At 34.6% G+C, this 27,171-nt stretch overlaps 2 protein-coding genes across 2 annotated transcripts in view; one reads left to right on the top strand and one right to left on the bottom strand.

The window, feature by feature from the left end:
• Nucleotides 1-27,171, top strand: part of LOC137400959 (A disintegrin and metalloproteinase with thrombospondin motifs 16-like) — a 149,698-nt gene that overhangs the window by 45,773 nt on the left and 76,754 nt on the right. The gene's annotated exons all lie outside the window — the stretch shown is intronic.
• Nucleotides 9,872-27,171, bottom strand: part of LOC137399666 (metalloprotease mig-17-like) — a 119,549-nt gene continuing 102,249 nt past the window's right edge. The window contains exons 6-14 of the mRNA XM_068085853.1: nucleotides 26,786-26,881; nucleotides 22,240-22,382; nucleotides 21,859-21,990; nucleotides 19,302-19,466; nucleotides 18,978-19,113; nucleotides 18,130-18,240; nucleotides 15,040-15,091; nucleotides 11,122-11,523; nucleotides 9,872-10,630 (exon numbers count right to left, since the gene is read on the bottom strand). Of these exons, the coding sequence (XP_067941954.1) occupies nucleotides 10,449-10,630; nucleotides 11,122-11,523; nucleotides 15,040-15,091; nucleotides 18,130-18,240; nucleotides 18,978-19,113; nucleotides 19,302-19,466; nucleotides 21,859-21,990; nucleotides 22,240-22,382; nucleotides 26,786-26,863 (1,401 nt within the window). The 5' untranslated portion in view covers nucleotides 26,864-26,881 and the 3' untranslated portion in view covers nucleotides 9,872-10,448. The remainder of the gene's footprint in view (nucleotides 10,631-11,121; nucleotides 11,524-15,039; nucleotides 15,092-18,129; nucleotides 18,241-18,977; nucleotides 19,114-19,301; nucleotides 19,467-21,858; nucleotides 21,991-22,239; nucleotides 22,383-26,785; nucleotides 26,882-27,171) is intronic.

The following is a 27,171-nucleotide window of genomic DNA, read 5'->3' on the forward strand; positions in this document are numbered from 1 at the left end:
GGTTCAAACTGTCTTTGTATAATTATTTCCTCTATCCTTATGGATTTGGGTACTAGTAATTGCTATTGTGATGAAAGGTTGAGTTATTATAACAAACTATCCTAAATTATATCATTATTTTAACTTCTAAGCTAAAAAACCTTTAATGGAGCTACTATTTTCAATTTAATGTTTACTTTAAAAGTTTAAAAACATCTGTTTTTAGTGCTAAATTAATTTTTATAATACTTGAATGTTTTTTTGTTATTGATTATGTTAAATTTGTTTTGAAATGCTGAAGGCGAGATAATTTAATAGAAAAGAATATATCTGTCAGTTTTGTAGTACTAAAGCTACTGAAATTAGATAAAAGATTTTAAAAAGGCTGCTTACATCAAGAATTTATGCAATGAAAAATGAAATCTTTACGAGAGAAGTTAGCAACAATGCACATATGCCTACTAAAAACAGTCATTTTGGTTGCCAAGTGCTTTGCTCAATGCGCCTTTTAACTGTATGTAACAAGTATATTTAATCACTTGAAATTTATTTTTAAATGAACTGACCAATTAATTAGTTTATAGAACCACACACAATAACTTGAAAATACGGTTTAAAGGCGATGAAGGGATGCAAATAAAACTAAAATCAAAACAAAGCTAAGACACCAATTTTCAGTTAATACAACTTTTGTTCTGGCAGACAAACCAGTTCAGAGATATAATAGTTAAACAAGATCAAGCGAAGTGCGTTTATAACATGAAAAGCACTTTATCAAAAAGACCGACAAAATAGAGATGCGTAATGCTGCAACCTAAACACAGCCGTTATGAATAATTATAGAGAAGGCAGCTACACAACTAGTAGTCATTTTTGCATTAATTTTGCTTCATTTTAATCACAATAAAGTCTTGTCGACTTTAATTTTGAAAATATCCTGGAAGTCAAATCACCTCAAACACAAAATAAAATATTAAATGAGAAAAAATATGAATAATATTTAATAAAATCTATTAAAATTGTGTGTACGTTTATCTTTAAAAGCTATTACTGTTAGCATTACTACTATATAAAGTTAAAACTCGCTGCTTGAGTGCTAGCTGATGAAGTAGAATTAAACAAACCAACTAGTTTGTAAACCAGCTGTACAGTAGGTTGATATTAAAGTGAAAAGCTCAGTTGATTGGGACTAGTATTATCCATTGATGAAACAAAACAGTAAAATTCAAGCATAAATTTTACAGATAACTTAGAAATAAATTTAAATGAAGCTCCTCTGTGACATACATGTAAGCCGTACATGAAAAAACTTTTAAAGACAATGTATGATTATTTCCAAGTATAGTTTTTTTGATATTTGCTAAAATTTTATGTAAAAATTACAAATCGGTGAAAGAAATTTCTAGTCAATGTTTCCCATAAGCAAATCTTTAGCAAATCACAGTTTTAACTTGGTTAGTCATAAAGCATGATACTGCAGCTGTTGAAAGTAACATATGAACTTAATGCAACAGGATTTTGCTTATTAAGGCTGATTTCCCAATATTTTAAATACGGATTGACACGCACTTTAACAAATCCTTAAGGTGGCTGCTGAATCAGCTGCTTGGCATGTAAATGTGAGTGTACACTATACTCCATTTACTTTTGATTGTTTAGTCAAAAGGATGGGGCTCGGCACAAACCTTAAATTAATATGATATATATTTTAACAGAGGGATGTCCATTTGAAGACAAAGGTTTTCCACAATTCAATATAAACTGTTCTGAAGTCAGTTCATGGAAATGTCAGAACTCACCATTTCTCCAACTGTACTGCTGCAGAGCTTGTCGAGTGTTTGCGACGCCGTGGTTAGGCCCAAATTGCACACATGGAGACACGATTGAATCGTTCTGTGGAACCGTGGTAAACACAACTGAATGTCTGTACAAAGCCGAGTACTGCTGTGAGTCCTGCTGCCCTATTCTTGGACCTGAAGAAGGATATAGTTGCATCCAGCCACCCCCTACCACTACTACTACTACCACTACTACCACTACTACCACCACTACCCGTACTACCACTCCTACCACTACTATCACTACTACCACTCCTACCACTACTATCACTACTACCACTACAGCAGTGATCTCTACCACAATGAATTCTACCACAATTCATCACAAAGAGAGCAATGCTATAAGTGGTAAGTTTTAAAACTGCTGGCTAAATACTTAAATCTTAAAAACCGAAAGTTGCTGAGAGTTTTCTTTAAAATTTTTTACAAAAAAGTGTGAGTAATGTTTCTGGTTAGTAGCTGCGCTTCTCATAAAGTATGATGAAAGAACCATGCGACTAAGACAGACGTAACATGATGGAATATTGTTTTATATACTCTGCTATAAGCGCAACACTATCTCGTTAGACAATGACTATTAATTTAGTAAAAAATCGGCAACAGTTATATCTCAGGAACAAAGTCTAACTTGTGAAATTTTTGAAACATAGCCTTTTTCATTTTTGTCAGTTTTCTTTTATTATAAAAAAATAACTTTTAGATATTCTGAGTTTTTGACCTAGCACTTCTGTTCATAGAAACATCATTATATTCTATGCCTCAATTCTCTTGCATATGCCTATGTCTATGTATAGGTCTATGCCTTTGTAGCAATGAAATATGTCTATTTAAATCTAATCTTTTAGTGACTGAAGATAGGATCCAGAGGAAGAAGGCCACAATCATCGGTGGGACTGTAATCAGTGTAGTGGTAGTTTTGACGCTGACGGCAGTTTTGATGGTAAAGAGAAAACAGATAAAAAGACCGAAAATTGTCTGCTGTCAGAATGATGAAGAATCTTCCGTAGCTTATGTAGGGATGACTTAGGAGTTTTTACTTCATTCAAATTTGTATTGAAGTGAGCTTGTCATATGTAAAATTATTGTTAGCTCTCTCTGCATAATTTTAATAACTAAAAGTTAAGCTAAATAATGAAAAGTATCTGATTTATTGAAACCACATTCGCAAATTTGCAAAAAAAATTTAAAATATACATGTAGTTTACCAGGTAATTGGCAAAAAAATATTGAAGAGAAACTAAGTGATACCCAACTATTTTAGTAATTATGCTATTTTACTAAAGCAGTCTTTTATAGTAATTATGCTATTTTACTAAAGCAGTCTTTTATTGTCATTTTCTATGCAATGGTAGGAGTTTCAAATAGTTCTGATAGATTAACTTTCTTATTTTACTTGTACATTAAATACATGGTATGCCTGTGGAACATGTTTTGTGGGTTTATAAGTATTTCCTTCATTAGGCATTTGTCTGTAATTGCAAGTTTTAATTTTTCTCGCTAAATATATTTTAGATCTAAAACTTCAAATATTTGAATTTTTGTAAAAAGTCAAGATTGGAACAGTTGTTATCCAGTAATCATTACAAGTATTTGAAGAGTTGCTCAATAAATGTAATAAATTGTATATCTGGTCTGATCTTGTGATATTGGTTGAAACAGTCACAAGGAGAAACTATATAGACAGTGTGTGCAAAGTTTTAGAAATAATTGCACAGGTGTCAAGGCCAAAAAATTGAGCTTATTCGACAAGCACTCTAACAGTTGTCTTAATTGATCAACTTTCTTAACTGCACCGTAGTCTCTATGATAATAACAATGTTCCATGGCTCTGACTGTATTTTACAATCATGAATTATAGTAGGCTAAGAGTCGATTAATAGAGGACTGGAATCCCCAAAGAAGAAACTGTTGGGTGATTAAATAGCTGTATGCTCTATATACAACTAAAGAACTGTATGCTCTATATACAACTAAAGAGCTGTATTCTCTACATACAACTAAAAAACTGTATGCTCTATATTAAACGAAAGAGCTGTATGCTCTGCATAAAACTAAAGAACTGTATATTTGACATTCCACTAAAGAACTGTGCATTATATGTATAACTAAATAGCTGTATGCTTTACATACAACTAAAATCAGTACACTCTACGTAAAACTAAAGAACTATAAGCTCTATGTAAAACTAAAAATATACAATTCTTTACATACAACAAAAGAGCTGTTTGCTTTACATACAACCAAAAGCCGTGTGCTCGATATACAACTAAAGAACTGTATACTCTACATACCACTAAGAAACTGTGTACTCTATATATAAGTAAAACACTCTTTGTTTTACATACAACTATTAACTGTGTTTTCTAAATACAATATACTCTATATACAACTAAAGAGCAAAATGCTCTCTATGTATATATAACAAAAAATGCGGCATGCTCTACATAGAACTCTGTAAACAATCAGGCAGTTGCTGCAGAGCTAAACACCTCTGTAAGGAATCAGACAGCTGCTGCAGAGCAAAACACCTCTGGAAGGAACCAGACAGTTGCAGCAGAGCTAAACACCTCTGTAAGGAACCAGACAGTTGCTGCAGAGCTAAACACCTCTGTAAAGAATCAAACAGTTGCTGCAGAGCTAAACACTTCTGTAAGGAGTCAGAAAGTTGCTGCGAAGCTAACAACCTCTGTAAGGAATAAGACAGTTGCTGCAGAGCTAAACACCTCTGTAAGGAACCAGACAGTTGCTGCAGAGCTAAACACCTCTGTAAAGAATCAGACAGTTTCTGCATAGCTAAACACCTTTGTAAGGAATCAGACAGTTGCTGCAAAGCTAAACACCTCTGTAAGGAATAAGAGAGTTGCTGCAAAGCTAAACACCTATGTAAAGAATCAGACAGTTGCTGCAGAGCCAAACACTTCTGTAAGGAGTCAGAGAGTTGCTGCGAAGCTAACAACCTCTGCAAGGAATCAGACAGTTGCTGCAGAGCTAAACACCTCTGTAAAGAATCAGACAGTTGTTGCAGAGCTAAACACCTCTGTAAAGAATCAGACAGTTGCTGCAGAGCTAAACACCTCTGTAAGGAATCAGACAGTTGCTACCAAGCTAAACACCTCTGTAAAGAATCAGACAGTTGCTGCAGAGCTAAACACCTCTGTAAAGAATCACACCGTTACTGCAGAGCTAAACACCTCTGTAAGGAATCAGACAGTTGCTGCAGAGCTAAACACCTCTGTAAGGAATCAGACAGTTGCTGCAGAGCTAAACACCTCTGTAAAGAATTAGACAGTTGTTCCATATATGAACCTAATTATGTAGCTATGTTGTGAAACCATGCTTGACAGATGATAATCAATGAGCCCCATGCCACAATTGTTTCACAGCCTAAATTGTTGGCTCTGCATTGAATCAAGTCTTTATTACCATTTTAATCTTTTAGTAAAATTAGACTCACCAACTGGCATCATTGTTTTGGTAGAAAAAATGTGTTGCATTATAAGAATGTTGAGGTAGTTGAAAGTGTGACAAGTCAAGTTTTTAGCTCGCTTCAAAGAGTGAAACCTTTTGATTTCAGGGCGTTGTATATTAACTGACATCAAATAATGCCACTAACCTTTTAAATAGGTAGAGCGTAAATTGCAACCTTGCAAAAGCTCAATAAGATGAAAACAGTAGTTTAGAACTTTTTAAGGATGATAATCTGTCTTCAGCATTATAACATATAATCATTGTTTCACGATTTTCAATGTTTATACTAATGATATTTATTTTAAAGTTACAAATTTAGGTTTTCATTTATATTTTTGGTTTTTAAAATTATAATAAATGAAGCCTAAATAAACCCGGTATATGTGTTCCAGTCACTACCTGATCATGGGTTGGACCAACAACTATCAAACCATTCATTTATCATGAAATAGTCGAGGGCAAAGTAGACACCATTAGAGAACAAAAAACAACATATGTAAAGTACATATGGCAGTATTTAGAGAATGAACAAACATATCTATCTGCCGCTGCAACATGATGGCAAAGCTAGCAGGTCTCGACTTGCTCTCATCTTTTGAGTGCTATTTCCTTCCTGTCAAAAAACAAATCTGATCAAATGAAAGTCAGAATTTACTTCGTGATTTGCAAGCAGCGCTATAGAATCAATGGCTAATGCAACATAATTCAAAATAGAGACAGGTCGATACACACTCATGGCAGACGACTGCTTGTAGTTGAGCTGGTTGAACACTTGCTAACACATATAATCCACAACCACAAACAGTTCTATTCACCTTGGCTGGCTGCAAGAAAAATGCTAAAAATATCAGCAAATTTCACAAAAGTCCAGAATTCAGAAAAAGGTCTTTGAGATGTGAGCATAACTTTTCATTTTGGTAGTTGTATATATTATAGAATTTTTTGAGCTAACACGCAGCATCCTGTTACTTCAAATTGCCCTGTAAATTTTGTTTTGCTTTTTTTGGGTGATCTCTGACTGTTTATGGCTACTTTGCATCATGCTAAAACTAGTCCAGGACACCTACAGAATTAAACTTGATGATCGCTTGTGGTGGCCCAAAACTAGACTATATAATTTTCATAGTTTATTCCATTTGGTTACTATGAAAGTAATAAATTCAAACAAAAAGTATATTTCTACATTCAACGATCATCAAGTCAAATTAACAGAGCTAGCATCTCAACATACACTACTCATTTTGGTGTTGCACCATCACTATATTAATGATGGGATTGTATCAACTTTGAGTAGATTTTATCAGAAAGTATAGATCATTTTTATCATTCAACATTTCATTTTAGTTTGAAAATTGTGACAAAAGTGATCTTCCTGCTAAAATATTTAACAAGTAAAATTTACAAAAAATAATTGCAGTTAAAACACTCCAAAAAAAGGACATTTCCGGAATTTTCTAAAAGTTACTTTGCTAGTCGCACATTAATTCTCCTTAACTGACTTGGCTTTCGTCTTGTCACGTGATGTTCTCCCACGAATTGAAAGGGCAATAAAAAACTCAACATAAAACTTATCGTAGCACTAGTTTATGACAAACACTTCGGGTTTTACCGAAGACCCCATATCAAATATAGATGCTAGCTACTTTACAGTTTTGTTTCGGTTTGGTCTAATTGGCAAGTCGTAATCTGATCATGTGACCCAAGACTTCACAAATAATTTCTGCAGCACTTTTCGATTATCACAAATTACCAACAAGCTCGTAATGATTATCAGACAATGATATGTATTCCTTCAAGCTAAGGCTAAAAAATTAAGCAAATTTTTACAATAAGTTATAAGATATCAGTGCTAAAAGTGACAGCATTGAAATGACGATAAAACAGACGCGTAAGAACAATAGACATGGTTTTATTGAATGCGTGAAGTATATTTGTGAAATATTTCAACAAATAAAGTTGCATGAAAGTGTAAACAGAAACCATCTAACACAGCTACGTCACAATTGAACCGTTTTGGAAACAGAATCTAAACTACGGCGGCCTTGTGTGGCTGCAATTAAGTGTTCGTTTTTGAGCTTTTAAGAGCTTGTAATTACATTTCCACACATTTTGCACCTATACAACACAACAGAGTAAGACATGGTGAATCTTTTCATATCAAATAACTGTAATGTGAATTTTGTTGCAAGTCACCCTTTAAAGATAAAATAATAATAAGACATAATAATGGTTTAATGAAAAAAAGAGTTTAAAGACCAACTTACACCAAATTTTGGTGGAATTTGTTAAAAATTAATGGTGTCTTTTATCATTTTGGATTGTTTTTGATGTTTGAGGTGGTTGAATTGCCATAATGTTTCAAATTTGAAGTCGACAAAATTTAAGTCTAATTAAAATGCTTAGACCAATCGAAAGTGTGACTATGAATTAATAATTGCGAAGAGGCTGAGAGAATAGACACCGGTAACACTTCAACTTGAACACAATAGCCGATATTAACTATTGTAAAGATAGCAACGAGTGACATGTATTTTTTGTGTGCAATTTGATCACGATCAAGTTTTGTGAATTTCATTTTAGAAACAGCCTGACAATCAGATCACCTTAAACATCAAAAAGACTGCAACTGATAATCTAGAATTAATCTAGAAAAAATTGATATTCAAATCAACTCAAACATCAAAAGCAGTTGCAAATAATAAAGAAATACGTTTACTTTCTGATAAAATCTCCAAAAAACTTGTGTAAGTTAATCTTTAAAAGTACTTTAACAGTATCAAATCTGACCATTTTTCTTACTAATTCTAAATTATACTTTGCTTGTCTATAAGGGAATGAAAACTCACTAAAAATCTGTTAAGCAAATAAATTCAGTATTGCGAGCTAGTTCATTATTTAAAAAACAAGTGAACAATAACTCAATCTTTTATATAGAACACCTTTTAAAAAGGTGATAAAGAGATCTATTAAACTTTAAATGTTTCCACTAGCTTACCTAAACATCACTAGACTCTTGTGAACTTTCCTGACATAGAACATAAAGAAATAATTGTTATACTTACTTGATTTATGGTTATGAAATGCTCACAAGGGGCATGTAAGGCGCGTGCCACAGTCCATCAAAAAACGGTGAAATGTGAACATTTCATTGACAAACATGGCATAACTAGTTGTTCAGTTTTTGGTTGACCCTTACTTATGGAGGTAAGTCAAGTTCATTCCTTCAACCTATGATCCCTCTATGACCTGTTTGTTATTTGTAGCACAACGGTAGATGTGGGTCTAGTTATCTATGCTTATTTAGATTATAAGCTTGTCTGTCTTGTACATTGAATGTTGTCGTATGATATTTAATATTTTAGCTGTTAGATGCAGCAAACACACAAACTTTTAAATACTGCTCTTTACAAAGGTTGTGGAATCATAATGCAAAAAAATCAAAATGGAGCAGTATGAACTTCACATAATTATAGTTAGGTGAACGTTTTAACTTTGTACACATATCTACCGTTGCGGATAGAGCCTACCAGTAAGTAGTTGTATGTAGAACATACAGTTCTTTAGTTGTATGTAGAGCATACAGTTTTTTAGTTGTATATAGAACATAGAGTTTTTTAGTTGTATGTAGAGTATACAGTTCCTTAGTTGTATGTAGAGTATACAGTTCTTTAGTTGTATGTAGAGCATACAGTTTTTTAGTGGTATATAGAACATACAGTTCTTTAGTTGTATGTAGAGTATACAGTTCTTTAGTTGTATGTAGAGTATACAGTTCCTTAGTTGTATGTAGAGTATACAGTTCTTTAGTTGTATGTAGAGTATACAGTTCCTTAGTTGTATGTAGAGCATACAGTTCTTTAGTTGTATGTAGAGCATACAGTTCTTTAGTGGTATATAGAACATACAGTTCTTTAGTTGTATGTAGAGTATACAGTTCTTTAGTTGTATGTAGAGTATACAGTTCCTTAGTTGTATGTAGAGCATACAGTTCTTTAGTGGTATATAGAACATACAGTTCTTTAGTTGTATGTAGAGTATACAGTTCTTTAGTTGTATGTAGAGTATACAGTTCCTTAGTTGTATGTAGAGCATACAGTTCTTTAGTTGTATGTAGAGTATACAGTTCTTTAGTTGTATGTAGAGTATACAGTTCTTTAGTTATATTTAGAGTATACAGTTCTTTAGTTATATGTAGAGTATACAGTTCTTTATTTGTATGTAGAGTATACAGTTTTTTAGTTATATGTAGAGTATACAGTTCTTTAGTTGTATGTAGAGCATACAGTTCTTTAGTGGTATGTAGAGCATACAGCTATTTAGTCAGCCAACAGTTTCTTTTTTGTGTATTACGGTCCAGTATGAATTAAAAAGATTGCCATAGCCACGAAACACCTCCCTTATTAAAGCAAAATTATTGTAAAATTTTAGATGAAGCCATATTTGGCCAGTTGCTTGAGCGCTGCTTCAACAAGCCAAATTTTATGAGGTGACTTTGAGACTTGAGCAGCCATTTATAAAGCACCGCACTCTCTGCCTATATTATTTCCTCAGTGTGGCTGTTTCAAGCAATATCACAAGATCCGACTAGATATACAATTTATTATATGTATTGAACAACTTTTTAAATATTTGTAACAATTAATGGAAAACAACTGTTCCTATTTTGATTATTTACAAAAATGAAAATATTTGAGAGTTTTAGGCTTGAAAACTATTCAGCAAAAAAAAGTAAAATTTGCAATTACAGACAATTGCCTAATGAAGAGACTACTTATAAACTCACATAAATTTTTTTTAAAGTACACCATGTATTTACCGTAATTATACGTGTAAAACAAGAAGCGTAACATATCAAAACTATTTTAAACTCTTACCATTGCATAGAAAATGACAAGAGTAGACTCTTTTAGTAATGTAAGTTAGCAAATTTACTAGAGAGAGTTGGGTATCACATAGTTTCTCTTCAGTAGTTTATGCCAATTACCTGGTAATCTGCATTTTAAATTTTTTTAAAATTTTTGAATGTGATTTCAATGAGTCAGGTACTTGCACTTTTTAATATTTAGCTTAACTCATAGCTATTAGAAATATGAAATAAGAACAAACAATGATTTTGTAGATGACAAGCTTACTTTAATACAAATTTAAATGAAATAAAAACTCTTAAGTCATCCCTAAATAAGGTACAGAAGATTCTTCATCTTTCTGGCAGCAGACAATCTTTGTTGTTTTTATCTGCTTTCTTTTGACCACCAAAACTGCTGTCAGGATGGACACTACCACTACACTGATTACAGTCCCACCGATGATTGCGGCCTTCTTCCCCTGAATATCATTTTGAGTCACTAAAAGATTAGATAAATAGGCATATTACATTAATACATAGACATAGAAATATACATAGACATAGGCATATTGTTCATTGAGGCATAGAATACAATGATGTCTCTATGAACAGAAGTGCTAGGTCAAAAACTCAGAATATCTAAAAGTTATTTTTTATAATGAAAGAAAACTGACAAAAATGAAAAAAACAAAGAGTTTCAAAAATTTCAAAAGTTAGACATTGTGCCTGAGATATAAATTTTGCTGAATTTTTATCAAATTAATAGTCAAGGTATAATGAGATATAATTGTGCTTAAAACAGAATATATAAAACAATAAACTATAAAGTTATGTCTGTATCAGCCACATTATTTTTTTAGCATATTTTATGAGAAGCTCACATACTAACTAATGACATTACACAACTTTTTGTAAATTGCATTTAAAAAAAATATCAGCAATTTTAGGTTTTTAAGATTATTATACTTAACCAGCAGTTTTAAAACTTACCATTTATAGCATTGCTTTCTTTGTGATGAGCTGTAGTGGAAGTCATTGTGGTAGATATCACTGATGTAGTGGTAGTAGTTCTAGTACTGGTAGTAGTGGTAGGAGTTGTAGGGGATGGCTGGATGCAACTATATCCTTCCTCAGGTCCAAGAACAGAACAGCAGGACTCACAGCAGTACTCGGCTTCATACAGACATCCAGTTGTGTTTACTACGTTTTCACAGAATGATTCGCCCGTGTCTCCATGTGTGCAATTTGGGCCCAACCATGGTGTCGCAAACACTTGACAAGCTCTGCAGCAGTACAGTTGGAGAAACAGATACTTCTGACATTTCCATGGAGTGACTTCTGAACAGCTTATGTTCCATTGTGGAAAATCTTTGTCTTCAAATGGACATCCCTCTGTTAAAATATATATCATATTAATTTAAGGTTTGTGCCGAGCCTCATCCTTTTGACTAAACAATCAAAAGTAAATGGAATATAGTATGCATTGGCATTTACATGCCAAGAATTTGATGCAGCAGCCACCTTAAAGGTTGACTTGCAACAAAATTCACGTTACAGTTATTTGGTACCCCAAAATTCACCATGTCTTACTATGCTGTGTTGTAGGTGCAAAACATGTGGAAATGTGATTACAAGCTCTTAAAAGCTCAAAAACAAACCGTTCATTGCAGCCATTACGAGAACACCGTAGTTTGGAATCTCTTTCCAAAACGGCTCAAATGTGATGTAGTTGAACACTATGGATTCTGTTTACACTTTTATGCAACCTCATTCGTCAAAATATTTTCACAAATATACATGTACTTAACACATTCAATAAAACCATGTCTATTGTTCTTATGCACCTGTTTTATCATCATTGTAATGCTGTCAGTTTGAGCACTGGTATATCAAAACTTACCATAAAAATTCGTTTAATTTTTTAACCTTAGCTTTAAGAAGTGCATATCATCCTCTGATAAACATGAGAAGCTTGTTGGCCACCTGCGATAGTCGGAAAATGCTGCAGAAATTGTTTGTGCCATTTGGCAAGAAGTATGAATCACATGATCAGATTACGACTAAATGATTAGACCAAGCCGGAACAAAATTGTAAAGTAGCGAGCATCTATACTTGATAAGAGCTTTGCGGTAAAACCCAAAGTGTTTTGTCATAAACTAGTGCTACGAGACATTTTATATTGAACTTTTTATTTGCCTTTCAATTCACGTGATAACATCACATGTCAAAACAATTATCAAAATGTTTGAGAACGTCATCAAAATAAAGAGATTCGACTCTATGGCATTTTCGTGAGAGCTGCAACTAACTGTTGGTTTTTATAGCTTTTAAGAGCTTGTAATAACATTTCTACATATTTTGCAACTACAACACAGCAGAGTAAGACATGATGAATCTTTTGATACCAAACAACTGTAATGCGAATTTTGTTGCAAGTCAACCTTTAAGGAGTGGTTGGAGCGCGTATCAATCCATCATTAAGATATTTGGCTATTACCCTCAACAAAGACAACCCTGATGCAATTAGATTAATATGTTACTTTCAACAGCTGCAGTATCATGGTTTATGCCCAACCAAGTTAAAACCATGGTTTAATAAAAGTTTGCTTATACGAAACATTGACCAGAAATTCCTTTCACCGATTTGTAATTTTTAGCTGAATCTTTAGCAAATATAAATAGAAGTATACTCAGAAACCATTATACATGTTATTTTAGAAGTTTTTTAGTGTAGGGTCTACAAGCACTATGTCACAGAAGAGCTAAATTCCTTCATAAGTTACATGTAGCTGTTAGTTGGTGTTTGAATTTTACTGTTTTGTTTTATCAATGGAAAATGGTAGTCTCACTAAACTGAGCTTTTCACTTGAACATCAACCTACTCTAGAGCTGGTTTACAAACTAGTCAGTTTGTGTTTAATTGTATTTCAATCGTTAGCACTCAAACGGGGAAAATTTTAAGTTTACATAATAATAATGCTAATAGTAACAGCTTCTAAAGATAAGCCTACAAAAAATTTTAATAGATTTCATAACAAACTATTTATATTTCTTGTCATCTAAGACTGTTTTTGGTATTTGAGGTGATCTGACTACCAGGATGTTTTTAAGATTAAAATTGCCTAAACTTGATCATGATTAAAATTCTCAAAAGTAAAATTAATGCAAAAATGACATTACTGGTTGTGTGGCTGCCTTCTCTACCATTACTCATAACAGCTATTGTGTTCGCGTTGCAGCATGAACCGTCTCTAATCTGTTGGGCTCTTTGATGAAGTGCGACTATACACGTCACAAAGCACTTTTGCTTGATCTTGCTTAGCTTATTATATCTCTGAAATATAGTGGTTTGCAAAAACAAAAATTGCATTAAAAGTTGATGGCTTAGCTTTGCTTTGATGTTAATTTCATTTGCGTCAATTCATCACCTTCAAACTGTGCTTTCAAGTTATTTAATGTGGCTCTATAAAATTAATATTATTGGTTAATTCATTTAAAACAAAAGTTTAAGGGGTTAAAGTTACTTGTTGTATAAATTTAAAAATTGTATTTGGCAAAACACTTGGCAATTAGTTAGACTGTCATTAGCAGGAATGCGTGCTCGCGTCTTTGCTAAATTCTCTAGTAAAGATTTTTTTTCATCACATAAAGTTTCAATCTAAGCAGCCTTTTTAAATAGTTTCATCTGATTTGAGTAATTTTTAGTCCTACAGAACTTTCACAAAAATTATGTTGCTATTAAATTATTTTGGCCTCAGCTTTCCAAATTAAGTTGAACATAATTGGTAATGATTGGCAAACCAATAAAAAATTTAGCACTAAAAGCAGGTTGCTTAAAACATTTAAACCAAACATTAAATTACAAATAGCAGTTTTATAAGCGTTTTTTAGCTTAAAAACGTAAGATGGTTAGTTATAATATCTCAACCTTACATCACAATTCAAAAATAGCAGTTTCATAAATACCTCAGACTTGAAATAAAAATAATGATATAAATCATTATAACTCAAAATGGTTAGTTACAATATTTTGGCATTTTATTGCAGTAGAAATTAATAATATCCAAACGCATAAGGATAGAAAAGAAATCATACAGACACAGTGTAAGACATTGAAAAATTGGCAGCAGGTCTTCATATAAAAATGTATCTTTTAAATATTTTCATTTTATAATGCCCACAATATTTTCTACAATAAGAACTATGTTCGATCCTTTGCCTGCCTTTTTCCCTGTTTGACCATCCGACAGTCTAAAGCCACATTAAATGCAAAAAAAATCAACTCTTTTAGGAAACAACCCTCATTTCCAAACAGTTTTAAGAAAAACAATTGCACCACACGCGAATTGAACTTTGATACTCAGAATTGAAGCCAAGCACATTACTACTACACGGCATTCAATCACTTTTCCACGTCAGAGAATAATTGTGCACATATATATTACGCATAGCCATTTCTCACGGCACACTAGACTGTCAGAGTACTAGTAATTATGACTTAAAAAAACAAATTACTGCTACGTCGCCATGAAGATAGTAAAATTCATACATAAAACTAAGTTTTTGCTAAATTATTTATATGTTTTTGTTTAATGATGCAGCATTGTCTGAGCCTTACTTAAAATAAAGTTTTTATTATATCAGTACAGTTAATTTTTTAAATAGGTGAGTAGCCTCTTTATAAATAAGCCTGCTTACAGTGGTCTAAAATATTTTGCCATCTTTTTAGTTTAATTTAATGCGCAAAGCGGCCAACTTGAAATAATTTTACATTAAGTGATAACCACTCAGATACATTTGAGAGTTTTGACTTTTATGAGGGGAGCCCTACTGACAGTGGTGAACCATAAGGAAAATGATAACAGCTTATATAGTAGTGTTCAACTTGATACTGATTTAATACTTACCATCTAAAGCAGGGGCATCAGGATGATATATACATATATTCTTCTCACACCACTAAAAAATAGTGAAAGGAATATTTGAAGATTCTTAAAATATATTCAGGATTTACACTATATTTACTTAAAACCATTCTGTAGTACAGCAAGATGAACCTGATGAAGAGATAATTTAGTTGGCATTCACAGCTATGAACAACAGCAACTACACTTTGATAAGCAAATCGACTAAAATACAAATATGCTGTTTTACTAGATAAAACAAATTTCATAATCAGTTTTAATTTTTTAAGTTGATTTCTACATTATCTTACATTTATATGAGAAGAGTTGACCAAAATAATATTGGTTTAGAATAGCACAACAAAGCTATATTTTACTCTCACTCAGTAATGAATTAAAAAACCAGTACTACTGAAGACTTGATTTTGGAACCTTCCATTGACCAGACCATATGCTAAACCATTGAGCTACATGAGACTAATGGATTCAATGGCCAAAATATGTCACCATGTGGGTAAAAATACACTACCACTCTCCATTACAGCACAACATAATTTTATGCTCGCTCTCACAGCTTTGATTAGTAATAGCCGTAGATAACTAGCTTACTCACTTCGCTAGTCTTTACTAATGAGCAATTGTTAACTTTTAAAATAATACTCTGCAAATGATTATTTTTACCCTTTTCATTAAAATATAACATATTATGTTTTGTTTAGTTAAACACTATTAGCTGCGCAATTTTTAAGCATGCGCCAATAACATCAATATCATGAACTGCATTCTTACCAAGCCTATCTTCTTCTGAACCTGACTTTTAAAACGTATTGAAACAACATACTTTGTAATATAATAAGTATTATGAATACATTAGCAGATTTTGTAGACACATTAAGCACTACATTAAACTAAATTTGTTGTAAAAATTTGATAAAAACATTTGATAAATAAATAAAAAAATAGATTAACTCAAAGACGAAATTATTGTTTAAACATTAACATCTGGCTGCCATTTTTTATCCTAAAAATATTCAATCTACCTGTTTACAAACAAAAAACAATTAGGATAAATTTTAATGTTTTAATAGGTACCAGCTAACCATATATGCTGTCAAATGCTTGTAAACAATGAACCAGAATGTTGTGACTCACCTAAGTTAAAACTTTAACTGAACTGATGCGAGGCAATTCAAATGGCAATTAGAAATTTTCAGTTAATTTTTTTGCTACTACATGTAATAAAAGTTTATGTGGGTGATAAAAAAGGAGTGCATGTAAGTGTGCAGCAATGCATGCGGTGATACAAAGGAGTACACGTAAGTGTGTAGCAATGCATGTAGTGATAAAAAAGAGTGCATGTAAGTGTGCAGCAATGCATGCAGTGATAAAAAGGAGTGCATGTAAGTGTGTAGCAATGCATGTAGAGATAAAAAAGAGTGCATGTAAGTGTGTAGCAATGCATGCAGTGATACAAAGGAGTACACGTAAGTGTGTAGCAATGCATGTAGTGATAAAAAAAAGTGCATGTAAGTGTGCAGCAATGCATGCAGTGATAAAAAGGAGTGCATGTAAGTGTGTAGCAATGCATGTAGAGATAAAAAAGAGTGCATGTAAGTGTGTAGCAATGCATGCAGTGATACAAAGGAGTACATGAAAGTGTGTAGCAATGCATGCAGTGACAAAAAAGAGTGCATGTAAGTGTGTAGCAATGCATGCAGTGATAAAAAGGAGTGCATGTAAGTGTGTAGCAATGCATGCAGTGATAAAAAGGAGTGCATGTAAGTGTGTAGCAAGGCATGCAGTGATAAAAAAGAGTACATGAAAGTGTGTAGCAATGCATGCAGTGATAAAAAGAAGTGCATGTAGGTGTGTAGCAATGCATGCAGTGATAAAAAGGAGTGCATGTAAGTGTGTAGCAATGCATGCAATGATAAAAAGGAGTGCATGTAAGTGTGTAGCAATGCATGCAGTGATACAAAGGAGTACATGAAAGTGTGTAGCAATGCATGCAGTGATAAAAAGGAGTGCATGTAAGTGTGTAGCAATGCATGCAGTGATAAAAAGGAGTGCATGTAGGTGTGTAGCAATGCATGCAGTGATAAAAAAGAGTGCACGTAGGTGTGTAGCAATGCATGCAGTGATAAAAAGGAGTGCATGTACATGTGTAGCAATGCATGCAGTGATAAAAAGGAGTACATGTCATGTAAGTGTGTAGCAATGCATGCAGTGATAAAAAAGAGTGCATGTAAGTGTGTAGCAATGCATGCGGTGATAAAAAGGAGTACATGAAAGTGTGTAGCAATGTATGCAGTGATAAAAAGGAGTGCATGTAAGTGTGTAGCAATGCATGCAGTGATTAAAAGGAGTACACGTAAGTGTGTAGCAATGCATGCAGTGATAAAAAGGAGTGCATGTAAGTGTGTAGCAATGCATGCGGTGATAAAAAGGAGTACATGAAAGTGTGTAGCAATGTATGCAGTGATAAAAAGGAGTGCATGTAATTGTGTAGCAATGCATGCAGTGATAAATGTGCTGATTTGTTTCATCTCTGACTTCTTATGACATTGAAATAGATTTACATGTTCATATATTTCTAAATTACACTTTTATTGTGTGCCTGTTATTAGCTGATTCTTTTTACAGTGGTGTAATTATACATATTCGCCCAGTAGCAGAAGTTATAAACTACAAGAAAAATGTTAAAAAGAGCCTTTAGTGCGAATCTTCAACACACGAGTAGGTTTCATATACGCGTATGTTTAAACACCTTAAAAAAACAATAACACACTAGCAAACAATCCAACGTGCCACTTTTCAACAGGTAAACGTATTTTAATTAGACAGTTTTTTCCAACCAAATTATACAGCTGATGTATTTGGCATATTAGCAATTGATTTTTTGATTTAAACAAATATAAATGGAACTCAAAAAATATTTGTGTGGGAATTCTAGTTTGCCATTTAAATTTCACAAAACTATTACCACTTAAAAGTATTATTCAAGAGGTTTTTAATTTGCAAAAAATTTGCGCGCAAAGGATACTTTAAAAGTACATGCAAATTTTTGCCAGTTGAAATTGTGAAAATACAAACCTTTTTGTTACCACAAGAAGTATGCTGTAGGGTTTCTTTGTTAGGGTGAGTATATGGATGATATCCATTTGTGCAGGTCAGTTTACTGCAAACTGTATCAAATTCACTTCTCTACAACAGAACAACTATCAAGTTGAGTCATAAATTTACAATGAAAATTTATTAGGTAGTAACTGTTATGAAAATTCTTTAAATAAAAAATGTGTTTTGTCACCTTACATAAATCAAGCCAAAACATCACAGGCTTTTACTTTTACAAAGGTTAGCAGTAATTTTAGGTCAACCAATCATTAAAGAGATTTGTGTAGTCTCACTGCCAAAGCTTTGCAACAGCATGCCCTGGTAGAAAAAATTATAAAATACAAAAGCCATTGTTCAGCTAATAAATTCTCGTTTTGAAAAATATGACAACTATTTATGCACTTTCTGATGATCTACAACTTTTTGCTTTTTACATAAGTTTGAGTCAAATTACGGCAGCTTAACTTGCCACGAGTCTGTATAACCGGCTTATAAAAAATAAGTTGTTCTATTTTTATTGTTTTTGGATTAGGTAGTAAAGTTTAGTCTTTTTCACTTCATTAGCAAAGTGGAAAATAATTTGAACTTTTGAGTTAGTAATCAATACAGAGCTCCACTATATTTGAAGAATTGTTTAAGTGAGAGATTTTTAATCCAATTTACAAAAGTTTCTGACTTTACCTAAGTACATATTTTATTAAACTTATTGTTGGTTGGCAGACTTTTTAAAAATTTAGTGCGCTAGGTGTTAAAGTTTGACACCTCCTATCTCGAACTAACAACCCGGCATATATAATATTATATAGTCACTAAATAGTAATTCTTACAGAATAGCAATTTTCATCTCCTTGAAATAGCTTGCATTGCTCATCTACAGGTATAGCTTGTCCAATATTTCCAGACAAGCTATCTTCCCATTTAGGAATATATGCTCCTGCACCCAATAAGCAGTTTGAGAAATCACTATAACATACAATCATACCATATGTTTTTCTTAACATGTCTCTCACTACTTAATTTATGTCCAAGAGAGGTACTCTTCTTATAAGATACTACATAGGCCTTGACCTTTACAACTTTCCAAGCTTTCATCAAGTTTTCGAATATTTGTAGTTATATTGCGTAGTTTAGGCTAAGTCTCATTTACTTGCCTGTTCAGTACTTTGAGGAAGGAGTCAAAATACTCGACAGAGCATATAGAAAAGATCCAGCGATGTCCAATAGTGCTATTAACTGGTATTTCTATTATAGCTGACATCACATATTGATCTTCACCATGACAGCTGTCATAAGTCCCATCATGGTAAGATCCCAAGCTGCCAAATAATAAAATACGGCTTTTAAAAAAATTGTTTAAAATTTACAATAATACAAAATTAAAGTTTCAATACATTAAAGATGAACTTGTGCAAAGTCTTAGTAGATTTTATCAGACTGAATCTGTATTATTATATTATTTGCAATTATTTTTATTGAACTATCTATTATTGAACTGATGTTTTTTATTGTTTGCAATTGTTTTCAGCATTTAAGGAGATCTGACTGCCAGGAATCTTTTAGATTAAGTTTGACAAAACTTGATCGAGGTTAAAACATACAAAAAAATACACGCAAAAGGATGTCCACTAGTTGTTATCATGCTATGCAGTTTTACTTTGACATGCGATCTTAATTCGTTCTGAGACTGAACTCGTATTTCAATGTTCCCATATCTCAATGCAATATTTACTTTATAAAATAGCTAAATAAAAATCAATATGTTACCATACTTAAGAAAAAAACAGGATGTTATGATAGACAAACGTGTTTTAATTATTTGTAACTCACAAAGTGAAAAATACCAGTTTAGTTGTTATACTCTGCAATAAAATAAAATATGCAACATTATTATGTATAATACTGCATAGTTCTTACTCTCAAAACAGACGTAGGGGTTAACAGCGGTTTGAGAGAGATTTGTCAGCATTTGTGTTTGGTACACTAGACTAGTGTGAGACTACTTAATATACCATAACCATTGAGTTTAATCTAAATGAAGTTTGCTTACTAAACACATTTAAAACCAAGTTTATATTTTTTTAAATTTACTTTTAATTTGGTTAGTCTTGATTTTTTTTAATTGTTTTTAGCTTGGCTCTATCTGTTTTTGCTTTGCTTTCACTGTAATTTTTAGTTGAAAGTTGTAAAACATTTTTTAAACTGATTCAGTGAGAAAGACTGAGTGATTCTGTTCTAAAAGACAGCCTTTTGCATACCCATGGCCAGTTAGTTGCTATCAAGAGCCTGCTCATACCCTCGTATCTCAAGAGTTTCTCCTATCTCAAAGCAGAAGCATGCTAAATATTTTCCTTGTATCTCAATTTTCCTCTATGGTGGGGGCACTCCGTATGTCAAAGTATGACTGTAATTGATATCAGCTATTGCGTTTATGTTGCAACGTTACGAGTCTTAATTCTTTTGGCCTCATGCCAACCATAGACGTTATAATCACACTTTCATTTGATCCAAATGTTTAAAGGCAATTAATTTTTGTTGATTTCAATCATAAAACTTTTGGGCAGTCGGATCACCTCAAACATAAAAAATCACAACTTATGGAAAAAATTTTGATACTTTATGGCAAAATCTACTAAGATTCTGTGAAATTTCCTTTTTAAATATACAAGATAGCTAGTGTTGCTTACCTCTGGTGCCTTATTTTGACTTGAAATAATGTTACACAGTTATAAATAGCTCAGTACCTTTGTGTTATCTATGATCTATATATACAGATCTCAAAGCCGGTTTGTAGTGTGTATGCCCAGCGATAGCGATTACAGTTCATCAACAAAAAATTCACCTCATGCTGGATTGCAAATTGACCCCTAATTCAGAAAATCATAATTCAACCTATTAAGCTAAACGGGATACAATAAAATCATTGGGCAGATCGTCATTACGTGGGTTAAAATACGCATATTGATGCTGTGTTACATGCAGCATCATTGAAGCTTGCTCTCACAACTTTTAGTATGTTTAACAGTATACGAGTTACTCCAATTAGCCAACGGCAACTACAATACCTGCCACCGTGTATACGCAGTTTTTATTACCTGCACAATGCCAGGATATCATATCATTTCAGAATATAATAAGTTTGGTATAAGGGTGCATTTCAAAACATGTAAAATACATGTTAATTAAAGAAAGCCTAACACATGTGCTTGTTATTAATTACAAGTTTCGCTTGAATATATTATTTTGATTTTTAGATAAGTAAGGACATTAAAACTGGTGCCAATAATGACAAAGGAATTGATTGTGTTTGTCTTGAGAGGGTTCATTTTTGTCAGCAAACTTTTATATAAAATATTGGTGTAGGAATCATATCCCTTATAGTACACTTCATAAGCAATGTCTATGCTCAAACATAAAAGTCTTAAACCGGAATATTTGGTGAATTGGTAATAGATTGCCAGTTTACCGAAAATCACAATTCAGTAAATTGGCATCTATAAACCTTCTAGTTAACATATTATCCTTCTAGTTGGTTATTCATCTATTTGAATGCATATTTAAGCTAAAAAGTTGGAGATTTTTTTATTTGAATGAAATGTTGATTAAAGATGCTAACATATATACTTTTAGAGAGTATGCAAGGCCTGTACACCTTCTACAACTGCAAGTGCAAGAAATTATGAAGATCATTATTAGCATCTAGTAACTTACTCGTGTCCTAACTCATGAGCATACACATCTGATGTCGCAAGCTGCATAAATGATGTCCTATTTCCACCACAGATACCTCCAATATGAGCTATGCCATCAATATTGATATTTCCCTCTAGAGTGAGATCTAGCCTGTAATTTCAGTATGTTACTGGATGTGTAGAGTATGATTGAACTGAATTAAATTTCATGCAGATGCAGGTCTACTCTAATTATAAGCAATTAGGCAGTAATTCATTTTTCAAAGTAACTCTTAGCTGCTGAATAACTAGAACCAATGTCGATGTTAAAATGCTGCCAAACCAATTTATTGCAAGCCGCAAAGGAGTTTAAACTTATTTAGTAAAACAGGGATTATTCTTCATTGAAAACACCCATTACCCAGTTATTAGCATAAAGTGGTCAGCTTGTGGTAAACTTGATGTTCCAACCCACTGTGTCCATCTTTCAAGACCCTCGTCAGCCTCAACCAGTGTCGGCATTAATAGATCAGGAGGGTAAGTCCATGGAGAAGCACTGCCAGTCTAAAACAATACTCAATATTTTCTATAGTTCTACTTTTAAATTTTCAAAAGCTTATAACCAAAATAAAGTAATTCTGTTATACTTACGCAGCTGTGACAGACGGAAAGACAGACCATGGCAGGGCGCTAAGCCGAGCGTCAGCTGTACAGCCAACTGGCCAGCTACCCTACCAGCCAGCTGACAGAAGAACAAAGTGCCTTAACCACGCCAAGACTGACGCAGTCCAGCTCAGCTCAGCCAAACTAAGCCAAAGAAAAGCTAAGCTAACCAGGAATACATCCACCTGGCTATCAAACAAGAAAACGATTGACCAGCCACCAAGCCGGTATCAAGAAAACCCATTATCTGATAGACAGGCAAAAGAAAACCAGCTGGCCACATAGGAAAAGGACAGAGTCTAACCAAATCAAATCTAGTACATAAGAGGGACAACAGCAAATATTACAGCTATATGTATGGGCACATTATTTATCATGTTATATATATTTTTTAGATAGATTCCACATTTATACTAAAAAAAGCAGTTGGTTTAAGTGAAGCAGTAAATTGCTAACCTGGTGGCAGCTGTAAGATCTTTTGAATTTTGATGGCACACAAGCCAGCAAACCTGTAGAAGAATTTGTCATAGTTGCTTTAAAGTGGAAATAAGAAAGAAACTCAGGGAGACTGGGAAGGAGGCCCAGGGAGGCGAGACACTCTGTGAAACCGTGAAGGCCGAGCTGCTTTAGAAGTGGGAGCCTGCCGCTAAGCTTCCAAAAGGGTTACTTTAATAAAAAGAAGGCACTGCCATGGCCAGTCAGAAAGCTTGTACTGCAGAGTAGGATGCAGACCATCTCGCCTATGTGTTAGAAATATCGATGTTGGTGCACCTGGACTCCGGTTCTGGCCCACCAGTTTAAAGCACATCAATATGCAAGTAATAGATACATGAAATAATTCATAAGCCATTTCCAGAAAAATGAGAATCAATCATGAGCAGCAACAGTAGCACTGACTACTAGTTGTGCTAAAGCCCTTACAAGTTGTAACCCTGACAAAAGCGGTCCTGGCCAGCTGGCTGGGTCACAGAGCCACCATGGACCTCAGTGCAGAAGCACGCTAGGAGAAACAGGGAAGTCTTGTGGCCACCTGAAATTACTATAAGGTTTTAAAAACTGAATTCTAGACAGAAAAACCAGCCCTAACCGATGAGAAAGAGCAGCTAGAGCCAAAATAAGTCATATCAGACAGGTTTGCCAAGTTTAGCACAAATTATTGAGTGGAGGAGACCGGGGTCGTACCCAACTAGAAGCCCGCTTCCAAAACAGCAAGACTAGCTCAGCCAACAAACCCCCAGACTGGACAGCTACACAACCAGCAACAGGATGCTCAGTAGTGACTAGTTCAGATCCTTACGTTTGTTTGGGGATTGGTGATTCTGAGTCTATGTAGAGCCGAGCCGGTGCTGAGCCGGTGCAGGCTCTGGATTGACTCTATAAAACTAGCTACTTTCTCTTCAGAAAGCTAAAAGACAATTTATCCTGGTTGACCCTAGGTGCACCATGAACTTGCTGAGCAAAAAAGTATTTGCCAGGTTTCTTAAGTCTGCTCGGGACCTGCTCAAGGAAAGTGACAGCTATAGTCAGCTTGATGACAGGAAACGGTTGCCATCCTACAAAGTGGTACAGTTGCCAACACAACTCTATGGTATAAAGACCAAGGTATTTGTGGTAAGCCACATCAGTGAGAATTCCATAGTCAAGATGACATTTTTGTTGGCCCGCCAATACACTATAGAGTTCCAGAAACTCATGCTTTTCATCAAGAGAATACCGTTGGCGGACATGGATAGACACAGTCAGCTGTTACTAAAAAAGATGCAAGCATTGACAGCCATAGTGGTACCGGCTCAAACCGAGATGGCCATTCCATGCTGAGTCATCACTCAGAATTACTACCGGTTTGAACCGATTGAGGGTATTTTGAGAATTTCCGCCTGGCTTCAAGCTTGAACTAACCTGAACTATAGCAAAGTGTGGTCACAGTATGCTTTAACTTCACCGACTAACCTCCGACACCTCGAGCTTGCACTACACTCAGTGCCTACATAAGAAGAAGGCCACAAGTAGAAGGCCACAAGGTAAATGAGAAACAACGTCTTTTTTGCTTAGGCCACAGAAAAGCAAGGGAGATAAAGGTGCCAAACCACTTGCAGAACCTGTTCGAGCAAAAAGAAACTGGAAAGAGCTCAGGTAAGGTGAATGATTTGCCATACCCCTGACACACTACCAGGCCATGCTCAGTACCTGAAAAAAAGAAACATGAAGCGGATTTTCTAAGTGAAATACTTCATTCCATTAAAAGAAGAAACCCGGCTCATATCTCAACTTTTATTTCTTCACCGGCTCAAATCATAAGAAACTGAGCCAGAACAACAGGTATAGGATTTTAGGAATAGAACAACCAAAAGCTCATTGAACTTGTCAAAAGTGTCTGGAGTTCCATGATATGTTGATTCAAAAGAAAAATTGAAAGTGGTTCTGAGTCAACTACCGCCGGCTTAATGCAACCACCAAACTGGACACCTAGCACCAACATTATATCAATGAAAAACTCGATGTCCCATTTTGCAGTGCTCTCTAGCATGCTAGATCTGGTTAGTGGCTACTGGAAAGTGACTTTAGATGCTGATGCACAGGACAAGTCAGCATTCGCAATCAAATCTCGTCTATAGAAATAGTTTTTACCCTTTGAGCTTGCTTCAGCTTTGCCCCACCTTAAGAGACTGATAGAAAAAATACTAAATGGCCTTAATTGTCAGTCATTGTTGTTTTACTTGCACAACATCATAGTCATTGCACCTGACTAACTAGAGTCAGTGTTCTAGCAGTAAAGAGAGTGGGATTGAAGATCAAGTCAGCCAAGTGCAAATGTTTCCAGCCAAAGGTGCATTATTTAGGACATGTGGTAAGTGAAAAAAAGTGGCTATTGAGTCTGAAAAAACGTGGTTGGTCCAAGATTGGTCGACCAACAGAAACTTTGGGAGCTGCAAGGTTTTCTGGAGACATTAGGGTACTACCATCAGCACATTTCAAGCTTTGCCACCACAGCACGGTCCCTGACAAGCTGAAAGGAAAAGGAAAGAAATGGATATGGTAAAGGAACAGCAGGCAGTCTTTGATTATCGGAAGGAACGCATCTCTTCTGCACACGTTCTGAGATACCCCAATTTAATCAGTATCCTAGATACGAGTGCTATTGGATGCAGGGTAGGAGCAGTATTTTCTAAGGTACTAGGCTGGCCAAAAAGGTGATTGCTTACTTCAGAAAAACTCTTCCAGCTGCAGGAGGAACTACTGTCATATAAAAAGAGTTACTGGCCATGACCAAAGATGGGAAGCATGTCCGACCACGTGTATATGCTTGGCCAATCTTGCTCCCAATTGACTAATCCACACTTCGCTAGCTGTGTGGGAAGAGTGAGCCATTCCACTAGGTGACATGATGGTCAGAGATCCTGGAAAATTTCTACTACACTCTGGAGCACCAAGCTTGCTTATGAGATGTTAACGCTGATGGACCAAGCTGGCAGATCTGCATAAAGTGCCGGCTGTGTGAGGTCATTGAGCTGAAAGATGGGGGAATCAGCCAGAAGGATCTAAATGTGGTGAACTAGTCTTTAGCGTGCAAATCCAGGTGAGTCCAACAGTCATGTCAGGAGTCGCCAAAATCACAGGGAAGATGGCTGTCTAATTGGGTCAACCTGTGCCTTTAAAGTGACAGTCTAGAGACTGTGACCCAAGGCTGATCCAAGGCTGACAGAGGCCACCCTGAGTCCTTGCTACTCGAAAAGGGTAAAGACTCAAACTGTCATTGAAAAGGAACTGACACAAATTCAGGCTAGCGACAAAGTCTCATAGTCCCCATGTACTGAGCACTCTTGATAGGTGATGATCTGACCAAGAAGCAGCCGGAGCTGAGAAAACAGGAGTTTCAGAAGCTACACAAAGCTCAGCAATCTTTTATATATGACAGGATTAAATTTTAAAAGCCCAGACTTCACACCACGAGCATCCAAAGATGGTGCCGTCTTCTGTCTGAAAAACCTCTATATGGTAAATGCCCACCTTAGCTTGCTTTAGGGTGGGTAGGACAGTCAGTCTCCTCTGTTTGACCAGTACTGGCTAACCTGACCATGACCATGGCTGAGAAGTGAGGAGACTGATAATGGGATGCCAGGTAGGCCAAGCAGTGACGCATGGTAGAACAAAGACTGCCAGACGAAGGCAGAGGTTGTACACTAGTCGCCTCTATATTTTCAGTTTGCTTTTAAAATCTCCTTTCATGACATCATATTGTTCTACTAAAACTTTGAATAGTTGTGAGTCATAAACAAAAGATAGTAAGAGTTAAACAATCTTACCTTGGCTACATTTAGGTAGGACAGTTTTGTGCTTATTATCCACTGACCATGCACAGGATAAATCCTGAAGTCAATCATTCTATATCTTATATCTACCTGTAAGTAATAAATTTCATCATATAATGAACAATTAGACATAAGAGTTAGATATACAAACTTTTGACTGCAAGACATCTTAAATAGTTTTGTTCAATGATGTGGTAGTTTGGGCCAAAAACATTATTTGTGGAGTGTCCGGAAAATCTTGGTATTAGCGCTGGTTGTGGCCTACCAGTTACTAAATGAAAGGTAAAACAATACGAACCTAAGAATCTCGGCAATAAAAACATTTTAAAATGAATTTAAAAAAAGCAAAAGTTATATTTTATTCATATTATTTATAAATA

Source organism: Watersipora subatra, chromosome 7 (genome assembly GCF_963576615.1).
Source record: "Watersipora subatra chromosome 7, tzWatSuba1.1, whole genome shotgun sequence".
Lineage (NCBI taxonomy): Eukaryota > Metazoa > Bryozoa > Gymnolaemata > Cheilostomatida > Watersiporidae > Watersipora > Watersipora subatra.